The sequence below is a fragment of the Mesoplodon bidens genome (genome assembly GCF_964165515.1).
Source record: "Mesoplodon bidens genome assembly, chromosome: 2".
Lineage (NCBI taxonomy): Eukaryota > Metazoa > Chordata > Mammalia > Artiodactyla > Ziphiidae > Mesoplodon > Mesoplodon bidens.
In genome coordinates this window covers 133771662-133794686 of record NC_138177.1, presented here as the reverse complement: position 1 = coordinate 133794686, position 23025 = coordinate 133771662, and the positions used below count along the sequence as shown (strand labels likewise).

The 23025-nt window shown below is 37.8% G+C and overlaps 1 protein-coding gene across 1 annotated transcript in view; it reads left to right on the top strand.

The window, feature by feature from the left end:
• Nucleotides 1–1703: 1703 nt before the first annotated feature.
• Nucleotides 1704–23025, top strand: part of PATJ (PATJ crumbs cell polarity complex component) — a 348566-nt gene continuing 327244 nt past the window's right edge. The window contains exons 1-7 of the mRNA XM_081223688.1: nt 1704–2421; nt 2520–2686; nt 4564–4758; nt 6082–6221; nt 11760–11955; nt 14009–14137; nt 21266–21484. Of these exons, the coding sequence (XP_081079814.1) occupies nt 2400–2421; nt 2520–2686; nt 4564–4758; nt 6082–6221; nt 11760–11955; nt 14009–14137; nt 21266–21484 (1068 nt within the window). The 5' untranslated portion in view covers nt 1704–2399. The remainder of the gene's footprint in view (nt 2422–2519; nt 2687–4563; nt 4759–6081; nt 6222–11759; nt 11956–14008; nt 14138–21265; nt 21485–23025) is intronic.

Below are 23025 nucleotides of genomic sequence, written 5' to 3'. Positions count from 1 at the left end.
TCATAGTTTTAGCTTACCTTCTTTGATTTAGAGAGGCTGATGTATTAATGATCCCAAAATGCTCTTGTCAGTCCTTTTAGGCTAGTGCTGCTACAGAAAAGGACAGTGCCATTGTGACTGCCCTTCCATTATTCACAGTTACCTGTCAATCAGTAGTTTTAAGGGTTTCACAGTTGAGATGCTGAGCACGTCAGAAGTGTTTCTGTGATGCTCTATTCAGCAGTTCTTTTGGTAGTTCTCATGGAATCCCGTGAATATTTTGATGGAATACATGAACCCTTTTATCAACGCCAAAGGCATTCCTTACTGGTTTTTAATATGCTGTCTTACTTAATGACCTTGAATTAGAAGATAAAGATTGTGTTTAGCAACTGTATCCAGGGATGATGTAAGAACATTTTGACTGTACAGTGCTCATATTTCTTAGATGGTTTATTATAACAGTGTACCACTAGTGAAAATGACCACTGTGAAAGTGCCATTTTTGACACAACAAAGGGTTTGCTAACTTTTTGAGGGTTTTTTTAAAATGAATTTATTTATTTATATATTTTTGGCTGTGTTGGGCTTCGTTGCTGCACACAAGCTTTAGCTGCGGTGAGCGGGGGCTACTCTTCATTGTGGTGCGCAGGCTTCTCTTTGTGGTGGCTTCTCTTGTTGCGGAGCATGGGCTCTAGGCACGTGAGCTCAAGTGCAGGCTCAGCAGTTGTGGTGCACGGGCTTAGTTGCTACGTGGCATGTGAGATCTTCCCGTACCAGGTCTTGAACCTGTGTCCCCTGCATTGGCAGGTGGATTCTTAACAACTGCGCCACCAGGGAAGTCGCAGCTTTTTGAGTTTTGATTACATTTTAGGCTAGTTTTCAGCAAATCACTAGAATTAAAAAAAAATTATCCATGGAAAATGCCATATTGGGTGATTACCTTTTGGAGACTCTCTCAGATGACTAGTTTGAGGGTTTTTTCCCCAAATCTCTCTAATATCTTCTTGATCCCTTATTTGTATATTCCTTTCCAGTCTAGAATCTTTTTTTTAAAAAAATTAACTTTATTAAAGCATAACTTACATATGATAAAACAATTAAAAATATATAGTTCAATGAAGTTTGACAAATGTGTACATCTGTGTAAACAATACTCCTTTCAAAACATAGAACATTCCCATCACCCCAAAAATCTCCCTCAAATGTCTTCCCAGTCAACTCCTTTCCACCCTGCCCAAGTAAACTAATCTATAACTGTATATTCAACTTCATATGAGTGGAATCATACAACTTACATCCATTTTGTCTGTTTTCTTTCCCTCAGCCTACTGTTTTTGAGATTCACCCATGTTCTGTGTGTCAGTAATGTTTTCCCTTTTTATCTCTGGGTATTTTATTATGTTTACATACCATAACTGATTTATCCATTCACCTATTATTAGATAATTGGGTTTTTCTAGTTTTGGGCTTTTATAAATAAAAATTCTGTGAACATTCTTTTTTGTTTTTTTTGTTCCTTTTGTTTTTTTGGCCAACCCTGTGGCTTACTGGATCTTAGTTCCCTGACCAGAGATTGAACTCAGGCCCTCGGCAGTGAAAGTGCCGAGTCCTAACCACTGGACCTCCAGGGAATTCCCTGAGCATTCTTTTATAAGTCTTTTGCAGGCATATATTTTCATTTCTCTTGGGTAAGTATGTAGGAGTGGAAGTTCTGGGTCATATAGTAAGTGTAGTTTTAACTTTCAAAAAACTGCCAAACAATTATTCAAAGTGTTTGTGCCATTTTACATTCCTACTAGCAACGTGTCAGAATTCCAGTTGCTGCACATCTTTGTCAGCGCTTAGTATTATCTGTTGTTTTGGTTTTTAGCCATCTTAGTGGCTGTGTAGTGGCTTTTAATCTGAATTTCCTGAATGAAGTTTTTTGTTTTTTTTTTTGGGGGTGGCTGCATTGGGTCCTCATTGCTGTGCCTGGGCTTTCTCTGGTTGCAGTGAGCGGAGGCAACTCTTTGTTGTGGTGCAGGGGCTTCTCATTGAGGTGGCTTCTCGTTGCAGAGCACGGGCTCTAGGCGCACAGGCTTCAGTAGTTGCAGCACATGGGCTTCAGTAGTTGTGGCTCACAGGCTGTAGAGCATAGGCTTGGTAGTTGTGGCGTACAGGCTTAGTTGCTCCGCGGCATGTGGGATCTTCCTGGATCAGGGCTCAAACCCATGTCCCCTGTATTGGCAGGCGGATTCTTAACCACTGTGGCACCAGGGAAGCCCTGAGTGAAGTCTTTTGATGGAGAATGTTCTTGAGGTTTTCTTTAATTTTTCTATAGGGCTATAGACTTGTATACACTAATGGTAAATCTTTTTTTTTTATTTAAAATTTTTTCTTTAGGTTTCTTTAAAAGTGATTGAAGACAATAATTCAAAATGCCTGAAAATCCTGCTACAGGTAAACTAGATATATATTTCTATCACTAAATTAATTATTCAAAAATGGAATATAAGATGGGATTTAACTTGTACTCTTACTATCCTTCTTCAAACAAGATAAATTGCAGGTCCTGCAAGTTCTTGATCGCTTGAAAATAAAATTGCAGGAGAAGGGTGACACTTCGCAGAATGAGAAGCTCTCTATGTTTTATGAGACACTAAAGAGCCCTCTTTTCAACCAGATACTCACTCTTCAACAGTCCATCAAGCAACTGAAGGGGCAAGTAAGTTACCCATCAGGGTTTTACATATTGATATATTCAAACCAGCAAAGAAATATAGAAAGAGATAGGTGCAAACTGTCTACCCTTTTTTTTTTTTTTTTTTTTTTTTTTTGCGGTGTGTGGGCCTCTCACTGTGTGGCCTCTCCCGTTGCGGGGCACAGGCTCCGGACGCGCAGGCTCAGCGGCCATGGCTCACGGGCCCAGCCGCTCCGCGGCATGTGGGATCTTCCCGGACCAGGGCACGAACCCGTGTCCCTTGTATCGGCAGGCAGACTCTAAACCACTGCGCCACTAGGGAAGCCCTGTCTACTCTTAATTCAGCAAAGAGACTGTATTGGGACTTGTGACCTGTGGGTAGCATTGGCATGGATAGTTTAAAAATTTTGGTAATAAATTTTGTGTTTGGCTTTGGAATATGGTTTTTGTACTTATTTATGTAAAGGTCAGATGCTTTCAGAATTCTCAACATTTTCTTCAAAATTACAGGACTCATATCACCTCGGCTTAGAGTGACGTAAATTAAGAGTTTTAACTGTCCTCTTGGTTGTCCTCTTTTGGGGTCAGGGATGGCAAATTGATTTTAAATCATCTATTCTAGAAGCTGAACTTGAATAGTAGCTATCTTATAGATTAAATTTGGGCAGAATTTTAAATGTAATTGAAGTTAATGTAACAGAGTTGTTATGTGAAAATTAAAATTTGGAAAAAAAATGCTTTTTGCTGATAAACCAAAATGCCTATCCATAAATATTTAGCAAGTGATTTTTGTATAACTAACTAAGGATTAAATTCTGCACATATGTCTTACTGTGAATTTCTGTCTTTAGATCAAAATTTATACCAGAATTTTAGCACTCCCCATATTGAAGGTTAGATTTCTGTATTCTCTGATCATGGAATGAGTACATCAGAGCAGTGAATGCTGTTGGTAGGAATAGAAATTGGGAAAGATCACTACAAGTCAGTCACTGTTACTGGACTAAGAGTGGACTTAACCAGCCTCTTCATCATAATAACAATCTTTTATGTTTATATAGTTTGCAGTTGTTATATAAATAATCATATCATATTCATTCAAGTATAAAATCCCCGTGATTTTTTTCCTGTCATTGTTTTCATAGAGTTTCTACGGGTGTTGATTTTTTCTATGAAGTCCTGTTGAGATTTGTTCTTGATGTTACCTTTGTTCCATTGTGTTGACACTTGTTTCAGCCAATGATATTTTAAAAATTAACTTCTGTTTTCCTTTTTCCATAATTACTGGATTTTCCCCCAATTTTTTTTTTAATTAGTGTTTAAGTGACTCTGAAATTCATCTGCTACTAATCTTGGGCAAGTTACTTAATCCCTGTGTGCCTCAGTTCTTATGTTCACGAAATGAAATAAGAATATCTCCTAGGGCTGTTGTAAGGATTAAATGAGATATTACGTAAGAGTTTTGGTATAGTACTTCGCTTATAGCAAGCATTTAATAAATACTGAGTTATTTTTGTTATATACCACCTGCAGATCTTTTGTGCCTCTCCACATGGAAATGTATAGATAAATGCAAAAGGGCTCAGTGTCTTACATGCGTGTTTATATGACTGAATGTGTCTGTATCTGAAGTGTAATAAGCTGTTGAACATGCTATTAACTTGAGGTAATTGTAGAAGGCAGGAAATGAGAACAAATTAAACATTTTGTGTAATACTAAATAAAAAATTTATAGCCTTATAAACACAGGTTCATGTATCTGTATCTTATTTCTTTCGTGTGTATGTATTTAGCATGCCATTATTCATGTGATGAACAAAAATAATATTTAATAAATAGAAATATTTTTTGTCTGTAGGTTTCTGTTGATAATTTTCTCTCTCTTTTTTTTTCTCCAACAGCTCAGCCATCTACCCTCAGATTGTTCAGCCAACTTTGATTTTTCTAGGAAAGGTTTATTGGTGTTCACGGATGGTGCCATTACTAATGGGAATGCCCATAGGTCCTCTAATAACTTGACTGTATCTGGGTTATTTCCTTGGACCCCAAAGTTGGGAAATGAAGATTTTAACTCAATCATGCAACAGATGGCTCAGGTAAAGTTATATCTTGTCATGGGAATATTTAGTTTTATTTCTTCTATTATAGGTTAAAAAAGAAACCTACACTCACTCTCTTTGCCTTTAAAATGTGTTAATCTGTGTTTTGTTTGCTTGTGGTTTTATACTGTTAGGAGGAATTGATACTATTTTCTAATATGTGTGTTGGAAATTTATTTGTTTAAAATTACATAAGGAAAATATCCATGTGTGTGGTGAGGAGAGTTTTCAAGACACTGACTCCAATTGACACATCTGTACACTTGTAAGGAAAAAGATTCTTATGGTTTTGCTCATAGGAGGAAAATTAATATGTCTACCAGAAGTGAAGTAACTCCTTTGAAACTATTTTAAATTTTATGTAAAAAAGAATTAATGGGAGTTAGAACTAACATAATTTGGAAAATCTAGTGAAACATTTGAAAGAGTAATCCATTTTATTCTTAATACCTATTAAAAATTAAATAATAGACAGTTGAATTTTTGGATGTTAGTTTTCTGTTTGTTCAACATACCTTCTAACAAGTATCCAAAAAAATGAAACTTGAGTTTGAAAGTTAAAAAGAATCTGTTTAAGGTGTAATAGTTAAATAATGTTCTATACCTAATTCCTTTTTTGATCTTACTGCTCTATACCCTTAATTTGACTAATAATTATTTTTATGTGATGCTTTTATTAGTTGATTACATTTATGATGTTTTCATGTCATAAGTGCAATTATTAGCCAAAGTAATAAAATACTTGTTTGTCACAGATAAACCCATTTAAATGGTGGCCTTTCTGCAATCTTTTGAATTAACCTAATAAAATGGAATATTAATTTATCATGATAGAATTAAAAACAGAACCCTAAAAAATGCAGCTTCTTTTGACTTAGGGCCCAACATTAGTATATTTTTGATAAATCTAATTTATTTTCCTCATTTAAAAATTTATTTTGCTTCAAGAGAATTTGAGAAATTCCGTGTTCAAAGTAATTTAGAATTTACTGTGGGAAAAGACATTTTTCTCAGGAATTTTCATCCAGCTAGGAATTCATCTCATACTGTGAATGAAGTGTGAAAATACCTCTCTAATTCCCTGAGGTTGCAGAACACTGCCCGTGCCCTCTTATGTTCTCCTGAAAATAATCAAGTGAGAGGATTTCTGTAAATAATTTATTACTGAAATGCTGAGTTTATTTGGTTTTCTAGAAATGACTTAGGAGAAGTTATTTTGGGGCTATTCACAAAATAGAAACTTCAGTTCTTCAGAAAGGGTGTGTTGGTTAAATGTAAACTTCACTGACTTTTTTTTTTTTTTAAATCCCCCTTCATTAGGGCCGGCAAATTGAATATATAGATATAGAACGGCCCTCAACTGGAGGCCTTGGATTCAGTGTGGTGGCCTTCAGAGGTCAAAATCTGGGAGAAGTTGACATTTTCGTGAAGGAAGTACAGCCAGGGAGTATAGCTAGCAGGTGAGGAAGGATGTTCATTTTGTGTTTTGCTAATTTTTTTTCTGACAATTCTGAAAACATTATTATAAAGAGAATAAGAAACAAGTCATACAAAACAGTTGACAATAGCAGCAACATTTTCTCTTCCTATGCAGTTTTTAGGCTTTTTGCAGGTATTCTCACATATACTTGTGGTAGCAGTCTAGCTAGTAGTATCATTAGTCCATTTTATAGATGACAGTGCTGAGTTTCAGAGTTTCAGTGGTTTACCTATAGTCACAGAGCTATTAGTGCTGGAACCATGATGTGATTCCAAGACTGTCCAATGGCAAAGCTAGTGTTCTTTCTACTCCATCACACACTCTCACAATTGAGCGTGATATTTTAGCTATGGTCTGATCAATAAGATAGGCACATTGAAATTCACGTTCTGCATACTATATTGTTTATTTATTTATTAAAAATTTTTTTTAAATTTATTATTTATTTACTTTTGGCTGTGTTTGGTCTTCATTGCTGCGCACGGGCTTTCTCTAGTTGCAGCAAGCGGGGGCTACTTTTCATTGCAGTGTGCGGACTTCTCATTGTGGTGGCTTCTCTTGTTGTGGAGCATGGGCTCTAGGCCCGTGGGTTTCAGTAGTTGTGGTGAGTGGGCTCAGCAGTTGTGGCATGCAGGCTCTAGAGCACAGACTCGGTAGTTGTGGTGCACGGGCTTAGTTGCTCCGCAGCATGTGGGATCTTCCCGGACTAGGGCTCGAACCCATGTCCCTGGCATTGGCAGGCGGATTCTTAATCACTGTGCCACCAGGGAAGTCCTATATTGTTTATTAAACTTGATATTACAACAGCTTTTTTGGTGATCATAACACACTGTTGATTATTTCACTTATTGTCAATGAAAATCCCTCTCAAGTCTATGTGACCCCCCCACCCCCACCCCCAGCCCATTGCACTTGTGCCTGGGCAGTATTTTTTTAAGGGTTGTGTGCAAGACTTGTATTTTATTTCTATTTGATTTCAGATCTTTAGTTTATTACTCATTTAAAAAGCACAGTATTCATTATATTACTGTTGCCTGTTAGAAAACTAGCAGCAGTAGCATAACTATTACAAAAAATTTCTCAGTTAATAATATATTTTTGAACTCACATTATCCATTCATGGGGATCAGGGTTATAGTCTCCCCAACTGAAAGTTCAGAAATAATGGATTTTCATGACTTTGTATTATTCTACCATCTAATGTAGCATTTCCTCAAGTTTGTTCTGAGGAGCCATAGCAATGGTCAACTATATTTGAGAAACTCCTGTTCTTGGAGATTGGTTATACATACTTAGGGTAATCATATAATTTACTGTCCAAGTTGGGACAGTTTTGAGGGTGAGAGGGTGTGCCATTAATAATGACACTAAGATAGCACGTATAAACTAGGACTATTCTGGCAAACCTAGACAATCCAGGGTAAACCTGAACTTAGAGTCACTTAATATTAGCTTCTTTAATACTATGAAGTCCCTTGACAAAAAGCCTATTTAACTTTGATGGGCCCAAGTTTTCTTTTTTAATTTTTTGAACTTAAAAATCAGTATTGGGATATAATTCACATGACATAAATGTCACCATTTTAAGGTGTACAATTCAGTAGTTTTTAGTGTATTTTCAATGTTTCAACCTTTCTGTGGTCCATTCTTATGTCTCAGTTACTCTGTACTAATAGTTCTGTAAGTACAAATTGAGATCAGCACTTCCAAAAAGAGGAGTTTCATATTTGAGTATGTAAAGATCCTTGACCAAGGCCAAGGAGTCAGGTGGCTTCCCATAGGCAGTGATGCTTGAAGGGAAATTTGAGAGGTGACATTGGAGTCCGCAGAGGGCAGAAGGTGTCAGGGAGAGGAATAGATGCTTTACTGGTAGCCCTGGTAAACTCCACCTTTGGAGTATGTCTGGTATTTACCTGGTGTGGGAGCTTAGTGCAAGGCAGTGTAAGAAGGGGCTGGAGAGAGGAAGGGGCCAGCGATGCAGGACCTTCCAGATCATCTTAAATGGTCTTCCTTTCTTCTGAGGACTTTCCACATAGAACTGTGTTAGTTTATGAGCTTGCCTAACCCCTGTTGGCTCTCAAAGTCATGGAAATCCATCATTTCTGAATGTTGCAATGGAGAGACAAGAGCTGGTTTCCCCTTGAATGGAAAGGGGAATTCAATTGAATTAAATTGAATTCAATTATATATATAGTATGAGAGAGTTAAATTAGAAGTAATAGTAGCAGTAAAATGAATACTATTCAACTTTAGAATGCATCAAAATCATATTTTCCAGGAGACTTCTCTGCAGCTTGTTTATTTTGGGTTGAGTTTATATTTCCTAGGCAGATACTAACTGGAAAGAAATGAGATGTTCTGGAAGTCTACTGGGTAGAGGGAAAGGTAGATTAAAATAGATTGATTCCCAGAAAAGAGAAAATTTGAGTGTGAGTAAATTAAGGACTGACTTATGCAAAAAAAATATCAAGGTTAAAAAGTTTTAAGAGTAACATTCATTTGGGATTAATTAAGAAATTTCCCTTAATGAACAAGCTGTGAATAGGAATTTAGGTGATGAAGTTAGAGAAAGGACAATGTAGGAGATGGGAAAATGGAAGGTATTCCTGGATATTGTCCTGTAGTGGTCACATTTAAAAATGTTTCTTGGCACGGTTTTTGAAGGCGCTAGCCTCCTGTGTTCCCTCTTTGCCTGGCAAAGAATACAACTACTCTTTCTCTTTCCTCCTTTAAAAAAATAATGTTTCTTAAAAAAAAAAAAGCAGTTTCTTTAGGACTAGGGAAAAGTTCACAAGCAACATTCGCAATTTTAAAATTATATATTTCAAAATGATGAAAATCATTATGAAAATAATACATGCCTATAATATAAAATATAGAAATATTATTACCCCCCCCCCCAAAAAAAGCTCTTGGACTTTGACCACCCTGAGACAACTATAGGAAATACACTAGAAAGTTTTTTGTTTGTCTCTTTATTTGGTTGCATCAGGTCTTAGTCGCAGCAGGTGGGTTCCTTAGTTGTGGAATGTGAACTCTTAGTTGCGGCATGTGAACTCTTAGTTGCGGCATGCATGTGGGATCTAGTTCCCATGCCAGGGAATGAACCTGGGCCGACTGCATTGGGAGCGTGGAGTCTTAACCACTGTGCCACCAGGGAAGTCCCTAGAAAGTTTTCTTTTCTTTTCTTTTCTTTTCTTCTTCTTTTTTTTTGGCCATGCTGTGCAGCTTGTGGGATCTTAATTCCCCAACCAGGAACTGAACCTGGGCCACAGCAGTGAAAGTGCTGAGTCCTAAGCACTAGACAGCCAGGGAATTCCCTAGAATGTTTTCTTTTTATAAAGACAATGTCTTAGAATATATGCAATTTTATATCATTCTTATTTTCTAATATAACACAAGCCTTTCCTAATAGTCATAAAAAGATATATAAGCAAGATTTTTAATGCAACATGGTCTATTGTGAGAGCCACCCACAATTTTGGCATAAAAATTGAAATATCCAACTTGTTAGTTCCAAAGGAGAATCTAAAATGTCTGAATCCCTGTCCTCAGAAAACTTAAAATCTAACAGGGAAGGATATAGTTAGCTCTGTGGACAGCATACTTAGTATAAATGGATGCTCAGTAAGTGATAAATAAGTGGCTCAGAGCACCATGATAATGAGGTGAGTGATGAAGGGAGAGAGAGACAGAGACGAGACACTCAGTTGCAACGTGGAGGGTGGATTGAATTTGGCTGAGCAGAGTGGAAGGGCATTAGAGATGGAGAAAACCATTTACACAAAAGCAGGAAATACCAGACATGTTTGAGAGGGAAAGAGTAAATCAGGATAGTTGGAAAAGAGGTTTATATAGGGAGGAAGCCAAGTTGGAAGAGTACTTTGGGGCCAAATGTAGAGACCTTTGAATACCAACCAAGTTTACATTGTGTCCTCGAGGTCAGAAGTTAACCAAATTCTGGTCCATGATAAAGTTTTGCTGAATCTACTGTGACCTGAGAAAAAATAAGGACAGTATAATGGAATTTTCATAATTCTGAATTTATGAGTTAGACTTCTCTGTTCTGAGATGAATCCCTTCTCAGGGAGATTTTTTTATATTGAAGGTTAAAGATATTCTTTTATAAAATAGTCATAACAAGAGTTTGTTTACTTTCCTTTGACTCTCTCCTTATTGGTCAACAACTATAGATAATCATTATATACTTTCCAGTTGGGGAATACTAGCATGAAGAGAGCCTAGAAAAATAAACCTTGAGGAATTTTACAAATTAGGTTTTAGGTATTCGATAAGGATCTCAATTGGATGGTTGACATTGGGAATAGAAAGGAGGAGATGGTGGTGCAAGAGAGATAAAGAAAGATAAGAAAGAATTGTGGTGATAATGAAGAAACAGGAAGAGCAGGAGGGGTGTATAGGAGATAATGAGGTCAAATACAGCAAACTAGAGTAAATCCTACTCTTAGTATGCACTTTAAGAAGTTAAAGAGTATGGTTTAGAGTCAGACTACTTAGATAAGATGCTAAGCTTGCTTTAATTTTTTGCAGGTCAAATTTAACCAAGTACTTTAAAAGGTGATTGTGAGGAATAAAGGAGATAATGCCTATAAAGCATTTAGCACACTTCCTAGCTCATAATAAGTGCTCAGTAAATATTAACTATAATAGTACTTTTTTTCTTAAGATTTTGCTAATTTCTTTTAAAAATTTCTTTTAAAAATCCTTTTTACATTGGTTAGCAGTTGGGAAATTTGTGATTGGGACAGAGAGAAGGGCTCAGATACAGATTTGGAAATAATCTCTATTGATTTTCATGGAGAGTTTGGCCTCTGTTGACAAATGGGGAAGTAAAGGACAATGGGGATGGGATGAAGTAAAGGACAACGGGGATGGGATGGGATGAATCTGTTAGAGAGGAGGTTATTGGTGAACGTATAGCCCTGTATGGTACATGCAGAAGTCAGATTGGAAGGGGGTCAGGAGTACAGGCTTGGTGCCACAATGAGGACAATGTCCATACTTGCAAAACCTTAGCAACAGGGCCCTATACATTGTTTTTGCTTATTTTTCTAGCCATGTGGCTTTTAAAGTGTGTGTGTGGGGCTTCCCTGGTGGCGCAGTGGTTGAGAGTCCGCCTGCTGATGCAGGGGACACGGGTTCGTGCCCCGGTCCGGGAGGATCCCACATGCCGCCGAGTGGCTGGGCCCGTGAGCCATGGCCGCTGAACCTGCACGTCCGGAGCCAGTGCTCCGCAACGGGAGAGGCCACAACAGTGAGAGGCCCGCATACCGCAAAAAAAAAAAAAATGTGTGTGTGTAGGGATGCACTACTTAATTGGTTAATTAGTTAATAAGTGCTTTAATGAAAAGCAGTCTGAAGAGCTCTTTTATATTATACAATTAAATATTTCAATAAATGTACTAAGTGAAGTAATACCATAATATATAAACTGCCTGAATAGTAGATTTTAAGAGTCAGGCTATTATGTCACTTAAAATTTTCTTATTTCATCAAGGGATCAAAGGTTAAAGGAAAATGACCAAATATTGGCTATTAATCACACACCACTGGATCAGAACATTTCCCACCAGCAAGCAATTGGATTGTTACAACAAACCACTGGATCTTTGCATCTGGTTGTGGCCAGGGAACCAGTCCACACAAAAAGCAGCACTTCTACCAGCCTAACTGATGCAAATCTGCCTGAAACAGTGAGTTGCAAATTTGGAAAAACACTTAATTTTGAATTACGCCTTTGATTTTAAGAAGTGTAAAGACATTTAGAAAATGTCATTTTATTTGTCATAGTTCAAGAAAGATGATTGTATCTCCAAATGCAGCATTAGCATGTTAAACAAGATATTTTATGGGGGGTTTTGTTTTGTTTTTTCAATGTCCTATGATTCTCCTTGTTTAAGATTATTATTTAATATAGGGGGCAGATTGTAGTATTGGGTATAATTTGGTGAAGGAAGGAATTCCTTGGTGATGTAATCACTTAATTAAGCTGGGAGTTTTTATTAGAGATTTACTATTGAGTTTTAAGATTTGGTTATTTGTTTCAAAACATTTTTTTAAATTGGGTGTTTATGACTAAATTATGGATACTGCACAATTATAGAAGTTTTTCTTCTTTTCATGTAAGGGTGTATACTGAACAATTTAAAAGAATAAAAGTTTATGTTCCTTTGGGAGTCTTTAAACTTGCTTTGTGTATACTGAACAATTTAAAAGAATAAAAGTTTATGTTCCTTTGGGAGTCTTTAAACTTGCTTTGTAACATTTTACGGATTTTGACCTGCATCTTCAAAATGCAAGCTAATAAATCTTATTTTCTTATAACACTAAGTGCTAGCTGATTTATTTAATTTCCATTCATTGGACAAAAGAAAAAATAGACTGGGTACAGTACAAGGTCACAACACTAACGTATAGACATTTTCCCTGTTGTAATCAGTAATATTTATATAGCACAATTTACATATAAATAGAATGAACAAAGTGGGAAGTTGCTTAACATAGTGGTTAAGAACAAGGGCTCTGGAGTCAGGCTAAGGTGGGTTGAGGTCCACTTCTTACTTCGTAGGTGAGTCTTACCGGGCAGATGCCTTGACTTCTCCATACCTCAGTTTTCTCATCTGTTGCTTGGAACTAATAACAGTTTCTAGTTCACAGAGATGTGAGGATTAAGTGAGAATGCATGTGAAGAGCTAAACACAGTGCCTAGGGCAGAATAAATACTCTATGAATATTCATTGCTGTCCCTAATTTAGGCATTTTTAGCAAACATTGTTGCTTCCTGGATACTAGGTATTGTTCCAGGTGTGAATTTATTAAATAGTCCCAATATCTCTGGTTATTTTAACATTGCATAGTCACTTTCGAATTTAGTGTAATAGAAGAACTAAGTAATAAGTACGCCCTAATGTCTTGAGGGGGAGACTTTTGCTCTGCAGGCGCATTATGTGAATTTAATGCATACTTCTGATGGAGCCTGCTATTAGAGGAAAAATGCTTATGTCTCTTAGTCTGATTTGTATAATCCTATTGCTAATACCTTCAGTTAGGCCTACCTTTCCTCTCCTTCATCAGAGTCTCTTCAATTATTCTGGTCACTCTGTGTCCTCACAATCGCATGCTTCACATTGCTGCTAGATTAATCTTTCTAAACCACCGCTTTGTTCCTGCGGTTCCCTCTTCTAAAACCTTCAGTTATTCCCACTTATCTGAGCCTAGCTTTGCTCTTAAATTTCCCTTTTGCTTGAATGTCTTTTTTCTCTGTAGAGCAATTAAAATGCTACTTTTTCCTTGAAGCTTTCCCTAAGTTTTCATTGGATTTGACCTCTTGTCTCTACATTCCTCCCATTTTTATAATATTTTATGATTCTCTTTTAATTCAGATAAACACATATTTATTGGTTCCTACTAGGTGCTTGGCACTGTGCTAGGTATCAGGCATAGACTGGGGAATGAGACAGTGTGTTTCTGTCCTCTTAGAGCTACAGTGTCCTGTGGTCCAATATTCTGTCTTATATCTTAATTGTTTATGTTTTAGTTTATCTCTCTACCGGATTATAAAATCTGTAAAGGCAGGGACCATATGATCATCTTTACGTATCTCTGAGCCTCTAAAAAGTTGACTTGATTAATTGTATGAATATTAAATTTTTTGTCTACCTGTTACCTTAGTAATTACTGTAGTGGTAAGCAATGAATGTATATGCTTTGCTAACACTTTGCTTCTTACTTGCTATTAATTTGTAGGTTCGTTGGGGCCATATTGAAGATGTTGAGCTCATTAATGATGGCTCTGGATTAGGTTTTGGAATAGTTGGAGGAAAATCGAGTGGTGTAGTTGTGAGGACTATAGTTCCTGGAGGATTAGCAGATCGAGTAAGTTGACCTTTGATTTAATTTTGGTTTTATACAATTTAAATTGTATGGCTTGAAATGTAATTTTATAACATGGGTTACTAGGATATATGTTTCCATGACCAGAATTTAAGTATAGCTAAAAATGTTTTTTTCTATAACTGTTAATATACACTCACTCTGCTTTATTTTAAAAAGCTCCTAAATCAACGTTTTTGGGGGTAGTTTTCTTTTTTTTTTTTGGCCTGTGATTGACAGTCATCTTGATTTTATCAAAAGATAATATTTTTTATTGAAAGGAATCATTAATGGGTATTCTGAATATCTATATTATTTTCTCACAGTGTATCTTTCAAGGTCCTAAATGTTAAAATCAGATGGTACAGTGATTACAAACTTTTATCTCAATATTGTTTGTGGTAAATTTCACTAGAATTACAAATTTCTGGCATTATAAATAAAAATACTACCCTTCATTATTTAGCAGTGTTCAAAGTGAAAGTGGGCCATTTTAAAACTTATCAGCTGTTTCTGCTTAGTTTTACATTGAAGAAAATGTTAAATACTAAATTGAGTTTTTAAAAAGTAGTTTAGGGCTTCCCTGGTGGCGCAGTGGTTGAGAGTCCGCCTGCCGATGCAGGGGACGCAGGTTCGTGCCCCGGTCCGGGAAGATCCTACATGCCGCGGAGCGGCTGGGCCTGTGAGCTACGGCCGCTGAGCCTGCGCGTCAGGAGCCTGTGCTCCCCAACGGGACAGGCCACAACAGTGAGCGGCCCGCGTACCGCAAAAAAAAAAAAAGTAGTTTAGAAATTTGAAGCTACTTAATACAGTAATGAGTTCATATTATATAGACTGTCCATGATAATCAGAATGATTTGTAAATTTTACTGATTAATGTCTAGTCACATGTAAAAATTTATCCCTTCTAAAAAACATATAAAGTAAAAATGAACTTGCTGTGCACATGCAGCTTTGAGGCAAGTTCCTCAGCTTTCTATTTCTAGTCAAGATTGCTCCACCTTGGGTTAGGACTCCATGCTTCCATTGCAGGGAGCACAGGTTTGATCCCTGGTCAGGGAACTAAGATTCCGCAAGCCATGTGGCCAGGCCAAGAAAAAAAGAAAGAAAAAGCTTGCTCTACCTTATACAAATTGTGGAGCTATTCCTATTATCCTTTCAGCAGCTAAGTGTATTTATTTAGCATAGTGGCTCTCAGAGTTTTGTCTGTGGGTCCCTGAGTCTTTTGCAGGGGGTGTACAAGATCAAAACAACTTACATAATAATATTAAGATGTATTAGCCCTTTCACCATGTTGACGTTTGCACTGATGACACGCAAGCAGTGGTAGGCTAAACTTGCTGGTGCCTTTGTGTGAAACAGGGCAGTGGCACACAGCTGTACTAGTAGTCATTGCATTCTTCTCCACATGTGCTTGCCACTGCAACGGCAACAATGCCAGTCTCACTTAAGAAAGTGCAATAGGGCTTCCCTGGTGGCGCAGTGGTTGAGAATCTGCCTGCTAATGCAGGGGACACAGGTTCGAGCCCTGGTCTGGGAGGATCCCACATGCCACAGAGCAACTAGGCCCGTGAGCCACAACTACTGAGCCTGCATGTCTGGAACCTGTGCTCCGCAACGAGAGGCTGCGATAGTGAGAGGTCCGCGCACCGCAATGAAGAGTGGCCCCCACTTGCCACAACTAGAGAAAGCCCTTGCACAGAAACGAAGACCCAACACAGCAAAAATAAATAAATTAATTAATAAACTCCTACCCCCTCCAAAAAAATATTAAAAAAAAAGAAAGTGCAATAAAAACGAATTTAAGTAAATATGACCTTTAAGCCCATGTCTTTTTAATACCATGTGACAAAATCGGATGTACTGTGTAGCACTTCTGTCATGTACTGAAGTATGGCGGTTTTCTTGAGGGAAAACATTTGTGAGACAAACTAATCACGTTTTAATATGGAACAGCATTTTAATTTAAAAAAAGAAAAAAAAAGCACAACCTACTTAAAAGTTCTCATGAATTATTGACTTTGGGTATCAGACAATTATAATATGAGTCCTATTACCTATCTAGTAACCTTTAATACTAAGAAGGAATCGAACCAACCAAGGATTGGAGAGTAGGCGTGGACTACAAGGAATTTTTTTTTTTTTTTGCGGTACGTGGGCCTCTCACTGTTGTGGCCTCTCCCGTCACGGAGCACAGGCTCTGGACGTGCAGGCTCAGCAGCCATGGCTCACGGGCCCAGCCGCTCTGCAGCATGTGGGATCCTCCCGGACCGGGGCACGAACCCGTGTCCCCTGCATCGGGAGGCTGGCTCCCAACCACTGCGCCACTAGGGAAGCCCTATGAGGAATTTTTAGTCTAGAATAATAAAGATCCAGCTTGAGGCCACTGAACAGTTGGTTATTCCCAGTAATTTTGCTTTGAGTGTGTCTGTAAACTGGTATTTTCCTTATCCTTAAAAATCATTGATGAGGGCTCTGGAAATATGAGGATAGGATAGATGTACTTATACTTAATACCTGTAATTCCTTGAGGCAAAGAGCAATTTTATGGTTCTAGTAATATAAGTTATATCTTTATAAAAGCCTTGCAATATTCTTACTAGAAGTCAAGATAAAAGAATACCAAATCAAACTAGCCAAGGATCTAAGTTATCCACCTACTGATTTTTGGTCAAAATACAGGATTAGGATTATTTTCCTTTGGAGATTCAAACCTGAGACTTGCCATGAGGTTGACATTTATTTATTTTTTTCTTTTCTTTTTTTAATGTGCATTCTTATTGTTTATTTATTTACTTAACATCTTTATTGGAGTATAATTGCTTTACAGTGTTAGTTTTTGCTGTATAACAAAGTGAATCAGCTATACATATATATATATATATCCCCATATCCCTTCCCTCTTGTATCTCCTTCCCACCCTCCTTACCCCACCCCTCTAGGTGGTCACAAAGCACCGAGCTGATCTCCCTGTGCTATGCAGCTGCTCCCCACTAACTATCTATTTCACATTTGGTAGTGTATATATGTCCATGCCACTCTCTCACTTCATCCCAGTTTACCCTTCCCCCTCCCCATGTCCTCAAGTCCATTCTCTACATCTGAGTCTTTATTCCTGTCCTGCCCCTAGGTTCATCAGAACCATTTTTTTATTTTTTATTTTTTTTTAGATTCCATATATATGTGTTAGCATACGGTATTTGTTTTTCTCTTTTGCCTTTTGATTAAAGACCAGTGATAGAAATGGCCTGGAATCAGAAGTGGTAATAATTTCATTTTCTGAGTTGTGGAAGTATTTGGTGCCATTTTTTAATTTTCAGAGAAACAAATTTGATTTCTTTCTTTTGTAGCTCAAGCCTGAAATCCTTTAGGCTTTCAAATATTTTTTGAATTGAAATTATCATCTACAGCAGCCTATCAGAGAACTTAAATGTGCAGAGTAATAAATGTTTTTTTAGCCAATAACTGCTAACTTGGATTAAAGTATTTTTTCTTTAAAAAAATACGATATGAATGATAGTGTTTTCACTGTAATAGTGTGTTACGCTATTACATCAGCTATTTTAATGTTTTGCCTTCCATACTATCTTTTCCCGTATGCATAATTTTTTCTCTTTTGAAAGAATCGATGGGTTAATAAACTTTTGTATTTCACTGTTGGATTAGCATGCTATGACTTTGAATCTTGGCATAGCTATTTGTTGGCTATCATTGACTTACGATTTCTGTTAAAGAACAAAAAGGACTCTATACCTTTTAATTTCCTTCCACACTAGACAGATTATGAAAGGAGAATATTGATCAGAAGTTATCAGTAAAATGCAATGTTTGGGGCTGCTGGACTTTCAAAAGCTAGCTGTCATTTTGGTGTCTTTCCTATCAATCTGATTATGATTGTTTTGCACTTATGAATTCCTTAGAACACCTGTTTTTCTGGAATAAGAAAATGTGTGACTTTCAGTGACAGGTGCAAATTATCTACATCATTTTAAATGAGTTGAGGTAATATAGGAAAAAAATAGTGCTTAGGAGGTGACTCTGTACTTACAGTGAAATGTCCTTTGTCCAAGCCAAGTATGAAAACACTCATCATATTCTTTATTCTGTGGTCAGGCCAAAATTCTGTTCAAGAATGGTTTATTCACAGAGGCATCTTACCCTTATTTTTCATCATGAACACTTGACTGTCTCTTAAGTAGTTGCTTGTTTTGTTTCAAGTTTGTTGCATTGATAAAAATAGAACATCAAATTATCAATGCTTAAAGTAGAAATCCAGCAATTCTTTGTTCCTTTTTCCACAGTAATTTCTTCCTTGCATCTATTTCTTTTCTAAGTCTTTCCAAATGTTTCTGACTTGAATTGCGTTTCTGTTTCACGGCTCCTCTTTGCTCTCAGTAGCTTCTAATGCCTTCTGCAGAATTCACAACAAAGCATATAGTTTTCTACTCCCTGTTTTGATCTAACACCTTCTTTCATACAGGTTTCTGCAAAATTGGAGAAAAGGAAGGATGGGCAATAGACTTAGTTTTAAGGCCCTCTCTCTTTTGCTCCTTTCCCTCCCTCCCTCCCTCCCTTCCTTCCTTTCCACTTTTTTTCTTCTGAGGTCCATCTGGAACTTACAGATGGTGCCTCCCGGAGCCAGGAGTATGAAGCTTAGAACTGTACTAGCCCAGTGGTCATGGCTCTATTCTCAGGTTGTCCTTCTCTCCCAGGTGCAAAATATCTATTTTCATCTTCATTTTATTTCAAGCCCTTTGACAGTTATAGCAAATTTCTTGTAGAATAGGAAACAGTATATTTATTATCTACTGATACTACTTTGGAGATATCAAAGTATAAGACAAATGACTAAATAAAAACAGGTCTTCAGTGAGACAGCTTGGGTTGAACTTTGGCTCTGCCACTTACTAGCTTTGTGATCTTGGTCAATTCAGTCAACCTTTTTTTTTTTTTTTTGCAGTAAGCGGGCCTCTCACTGTTGTGGCCTCTCCCGTTGCGGAGCACAGGCTCCGGATGCGCAGGCGCAGTGGCCATGGCTCACAGGCCCAGCCACTTCACGGCATGTGTTATCTTCCCGGACCGGGGCACGAACCCGTGTCCCCTGCATCGGCAGGCGGACTCTCAACCACTGTGCCACCAGGGAAGCCCCTGATATACCTTTTGATGTATTATGTTTTAAACTTTTCCATGAGTGAAATATACAAACATATAGAAGTATATATAATGTCTGTGCACATTTTAAACAATAATAATAATAATCACCAATGTACCTGTAATCCAGTTTAAGAAATAGACTGTTTTAAATAATAATAATAATAATAGTAATGATTACCCATATATATATCACCAGCTTAAGAAACAGAAGATTGCATATCCTTCCTCTAAACTCATCCAGAGTCATGATGTTAAATACCTTCTATATGCTCATGACTCCCAAATTTAAATGTGTGGTCTGGACTTCTCTCCTGAACTCCAGACTTGTATATCCAGCTGCATATCTGATATATCCACTTGCAGTGTCTAATAGGCATCTCAGACTAGACATCTCTAAAACTGAACTCCTGATTTCTGTTCTCACACACCTGTTCCTCTGTAGTCTTTTTTTTTTTTTTTTTTTAGTCTCAGTAGCAACTCTGTCTTTCCAGCTGCTTAGGCTAAAACCTTAGAGTTTTGATTCCATTTTCCCCTCACACCCCATGTAGAAGCTATCAGCAGAGCCTGTTGACAGTTCATTAAAAATACGTCTAGAATCTCACTTCTCAACACCCCAACTGCTAACCTAGTCCAGGCTCTTGTTGTCTCTTTCTAGATTATTGCGTTAGCCTCCCAACTGGTATCTCTGCTTCTATTGTTTTCTCTCCTTTAGTTTATTTTCAGCACAGAGGCTGGAGTGCTCTTGTTAAAACTAAGTCAGATCATGTCACTCCACTGCTCAATACCCTCCAATGACTTCCCTTCCCCCATGGCTCACAGCAGATGCTCTATACCGCTGACCCCCTGGTAATGCTCCCATCGATTCTTTTTTTTTAAATAAATTTATTTATTTATTTTTGGCTGTGTTGGGTCTTTGTTGCTGTGCGCAGGCTTTCTCTAGTTGCGGTGAGCGGGGGCTACTCTTCGTTGCAGTGCGCGGGCTTCTCATTGTCGTGGCTTCTCTTGTTGTGGAGCACGGGCTCTAGGCGCGCAGGCTTCAGTAGTTGTGGCTCGCGGGCTCCTAGAGCTCAAGCTCAGTAGTTTTGATGCACGGGCTTAGTTGCTCCGAGGCATGTGGGATCTTCCCAGGACAGGGCACAAACCTGTGTCCCTTGCATTAGCAGGCAGATTCTTAACCACTGTGCCACCAGGGAAGCCCTCCCATCGGTTCTTGACTACTCTCCTCTTTGCTCATTCTCTTCTGTTCCTCAAATGTGTCATCTTGCTGTTCCTCAAATGTGTCACTGGGCTTGTCGGCCCTTAGGGTTCTTCACTTTTTTGTTGGTGGCCTCTGATCTGACTTTCTTCCTTTCCTGATGCCCAGGGCTTTCAGGTCTCTTCCTTATGTATGTGGCTATTTTTACCTGGCTCTAGGCCATTAGGCATGAAGTAATACCCTCAAGCAAATGGCCATTTTAAAAATCTGGTTGCTCTTTTCCTTTTGAACTCTCCTCCTGTGCCCCCACCCCTTCCCTTCTTTTTCTGTATTACAAGGACTTCCTTTTCTCTGTTGCCAATTCAGCTGTTCATTAAAAGTATTATATGTTATTCAACATTTTTAGATGGCTTCTTTTTTTTTTTTTTTTTTTTTTTTTTTTGTTGTTGTTGTTGTTTTTTTTTTGCGGTACGTGGGCCTCTCACTGTTGTGGCCTCTCCCGCTGCGGAGCACAGGCTCCAGACGCGCAGGCTCAGCGGCCATGGCTCACAGGCCCAGCCGCTCCGCGGCATGTGGGATCCTCCCGGACTGGGGCACGAACCCGTGTCCCCCGCATCGGCAGGCGGACCCTCAACCACTGCGCCACCAGGGAAGCCCTAGATGGCTTCTTTATCATCCATTTTGCCACGACTCAAGGTCTGATGAATTGTTATTAACTAGTGAAGTTAGACCAATGATTTCTCATAATAATTTTCTTTTCTTTTTTTTCCCTTGGATTAAAGGATGGAAGACTCCAGACAGGGGATCACATCTTGAAGATTGGTAGCACAAATGTGCAGGGAATGACCAGTGAGCAAGTTGCCCAAGTGCTGAGGAACTGTGGGAATTCTGTCAGGATGCTTGTTGCAAGAGACCCAGTTGGTGAAATTTCCATAGCCCCTCCTACCCCTGCAGCCTTACCTGTTGCCCTGCCTGCTGTGGCCAACAGGAGCCCTAGTTCTGTGAGTATACAAATTACTCTTTCATCGTAAATTCAGTACTGGGTGTGATTTACTGCAGGATTAGAAATGTTTTCCACTCCAAGTGTCGCATGGGTGTGAGTTGTGTCTCAGTGCTCAACAGGGAAGCAGAGCAATTTGTAGACACTAGACAAGTTTGATTTTCTTTTTTTTGCCATTTCTCAGGGTTAAGTCATTCAACTTCCCTGAGCCTCAGCTGCTCATCTGTAGATTGGAGAATAATAATACCTGCATTTCTATTTCATAAGATTGGTGAACAGATATCCAGATAGTGGAGGGGAAACTGTAAATACTGGTCAGTGTATGTGTGTTATCACTGATAAGAACAGACTGGACAAAGGGAATAGACATTAATAATAATAATATTTATTTTGATTATTAACAATCTACAGTTATATAATAATCATTACTATTAATCATTATCAAGCACTTGGAATTGTCTAAGTCATCTGAATTTTTCATAAGAATTCTGCAAGATAGGTCTTATCATCCACTTAATAGATGAGGAAATGGAAGTCCAAATAACTTGTTTTAAAGGTCATATAGGTAGTAAGTTGCAAAGCTGGGGTTTGAATTTAGATCTTTCTGGTCCATTCCACGTTCTTTTCTTGGTTTTTGTCTTTCAGTCTTATGAAGATAAAATCGACATACAGCACTTTATAAGTTTAAGGTGTAGAGCCTAGTGATTTAATTTACATACATCATGAAGTGATTATCAAAATAAATGTAGTGAACATCCATCACCTCATATACAATTAAAGAAATAGAAAAAAAATTTTTCTTGTAATGAGAACCCAGGATTTACTCTCTTAACTTTTATACATAACATACAGTGCTAATTATATTTATCATGTTGTATATTACATCCCTAGTACATATTCATCTTATAATACAAGGTACAAATGGAAGTTTGTACCTTTTGACTGCCTCAATCTGGTCCCCTCATCCCTCAGTCCCAAGATCTTCCCAACTATCTCACAGGCTCTGAATCAAGAGATAATAAGGCAAAAGGAAAGAAATCGTTTTTAAAAGGACAAGCCAGGAAGAAGAAAAGAGAAGTGATTATGGTGAGAAGTGGGTGGGAAGCCACGTTTCAAATTCATTTGAGGAACCATTTGGTGTCTTCTGGAAAGCCTTTCCGTACTTGGAACCATGTGAATGGAAGTTTTCTGTCAGAGATATTAGAATCATTTTTGTTTTCTTCTCTAAACTAGTTAGAACCATTTTCTTTTCCATCCATTCTTCTGGTTTTCTGAAGCCTTCTACTTTGTAGTGAGGGACCAGTGTAGCTGTGTGATAAGTGAGAATTTGATGCAATCAGTTATTTACTTTCTATTATTAATGTTTTGAATTGAAAACAAGGTTTTATGTTTTTAGACACCTTACTCTTTTACAGAAATATTTTAAATTAGAAGACAAGAATGATAATCAGTTTTAGGTCAATATTTTTTGCTTACAATAGTTAGTCTTACCATTTGTTTCTAACTTTTTCTTTACATTAAATTCTTTCAGATACAAATTTA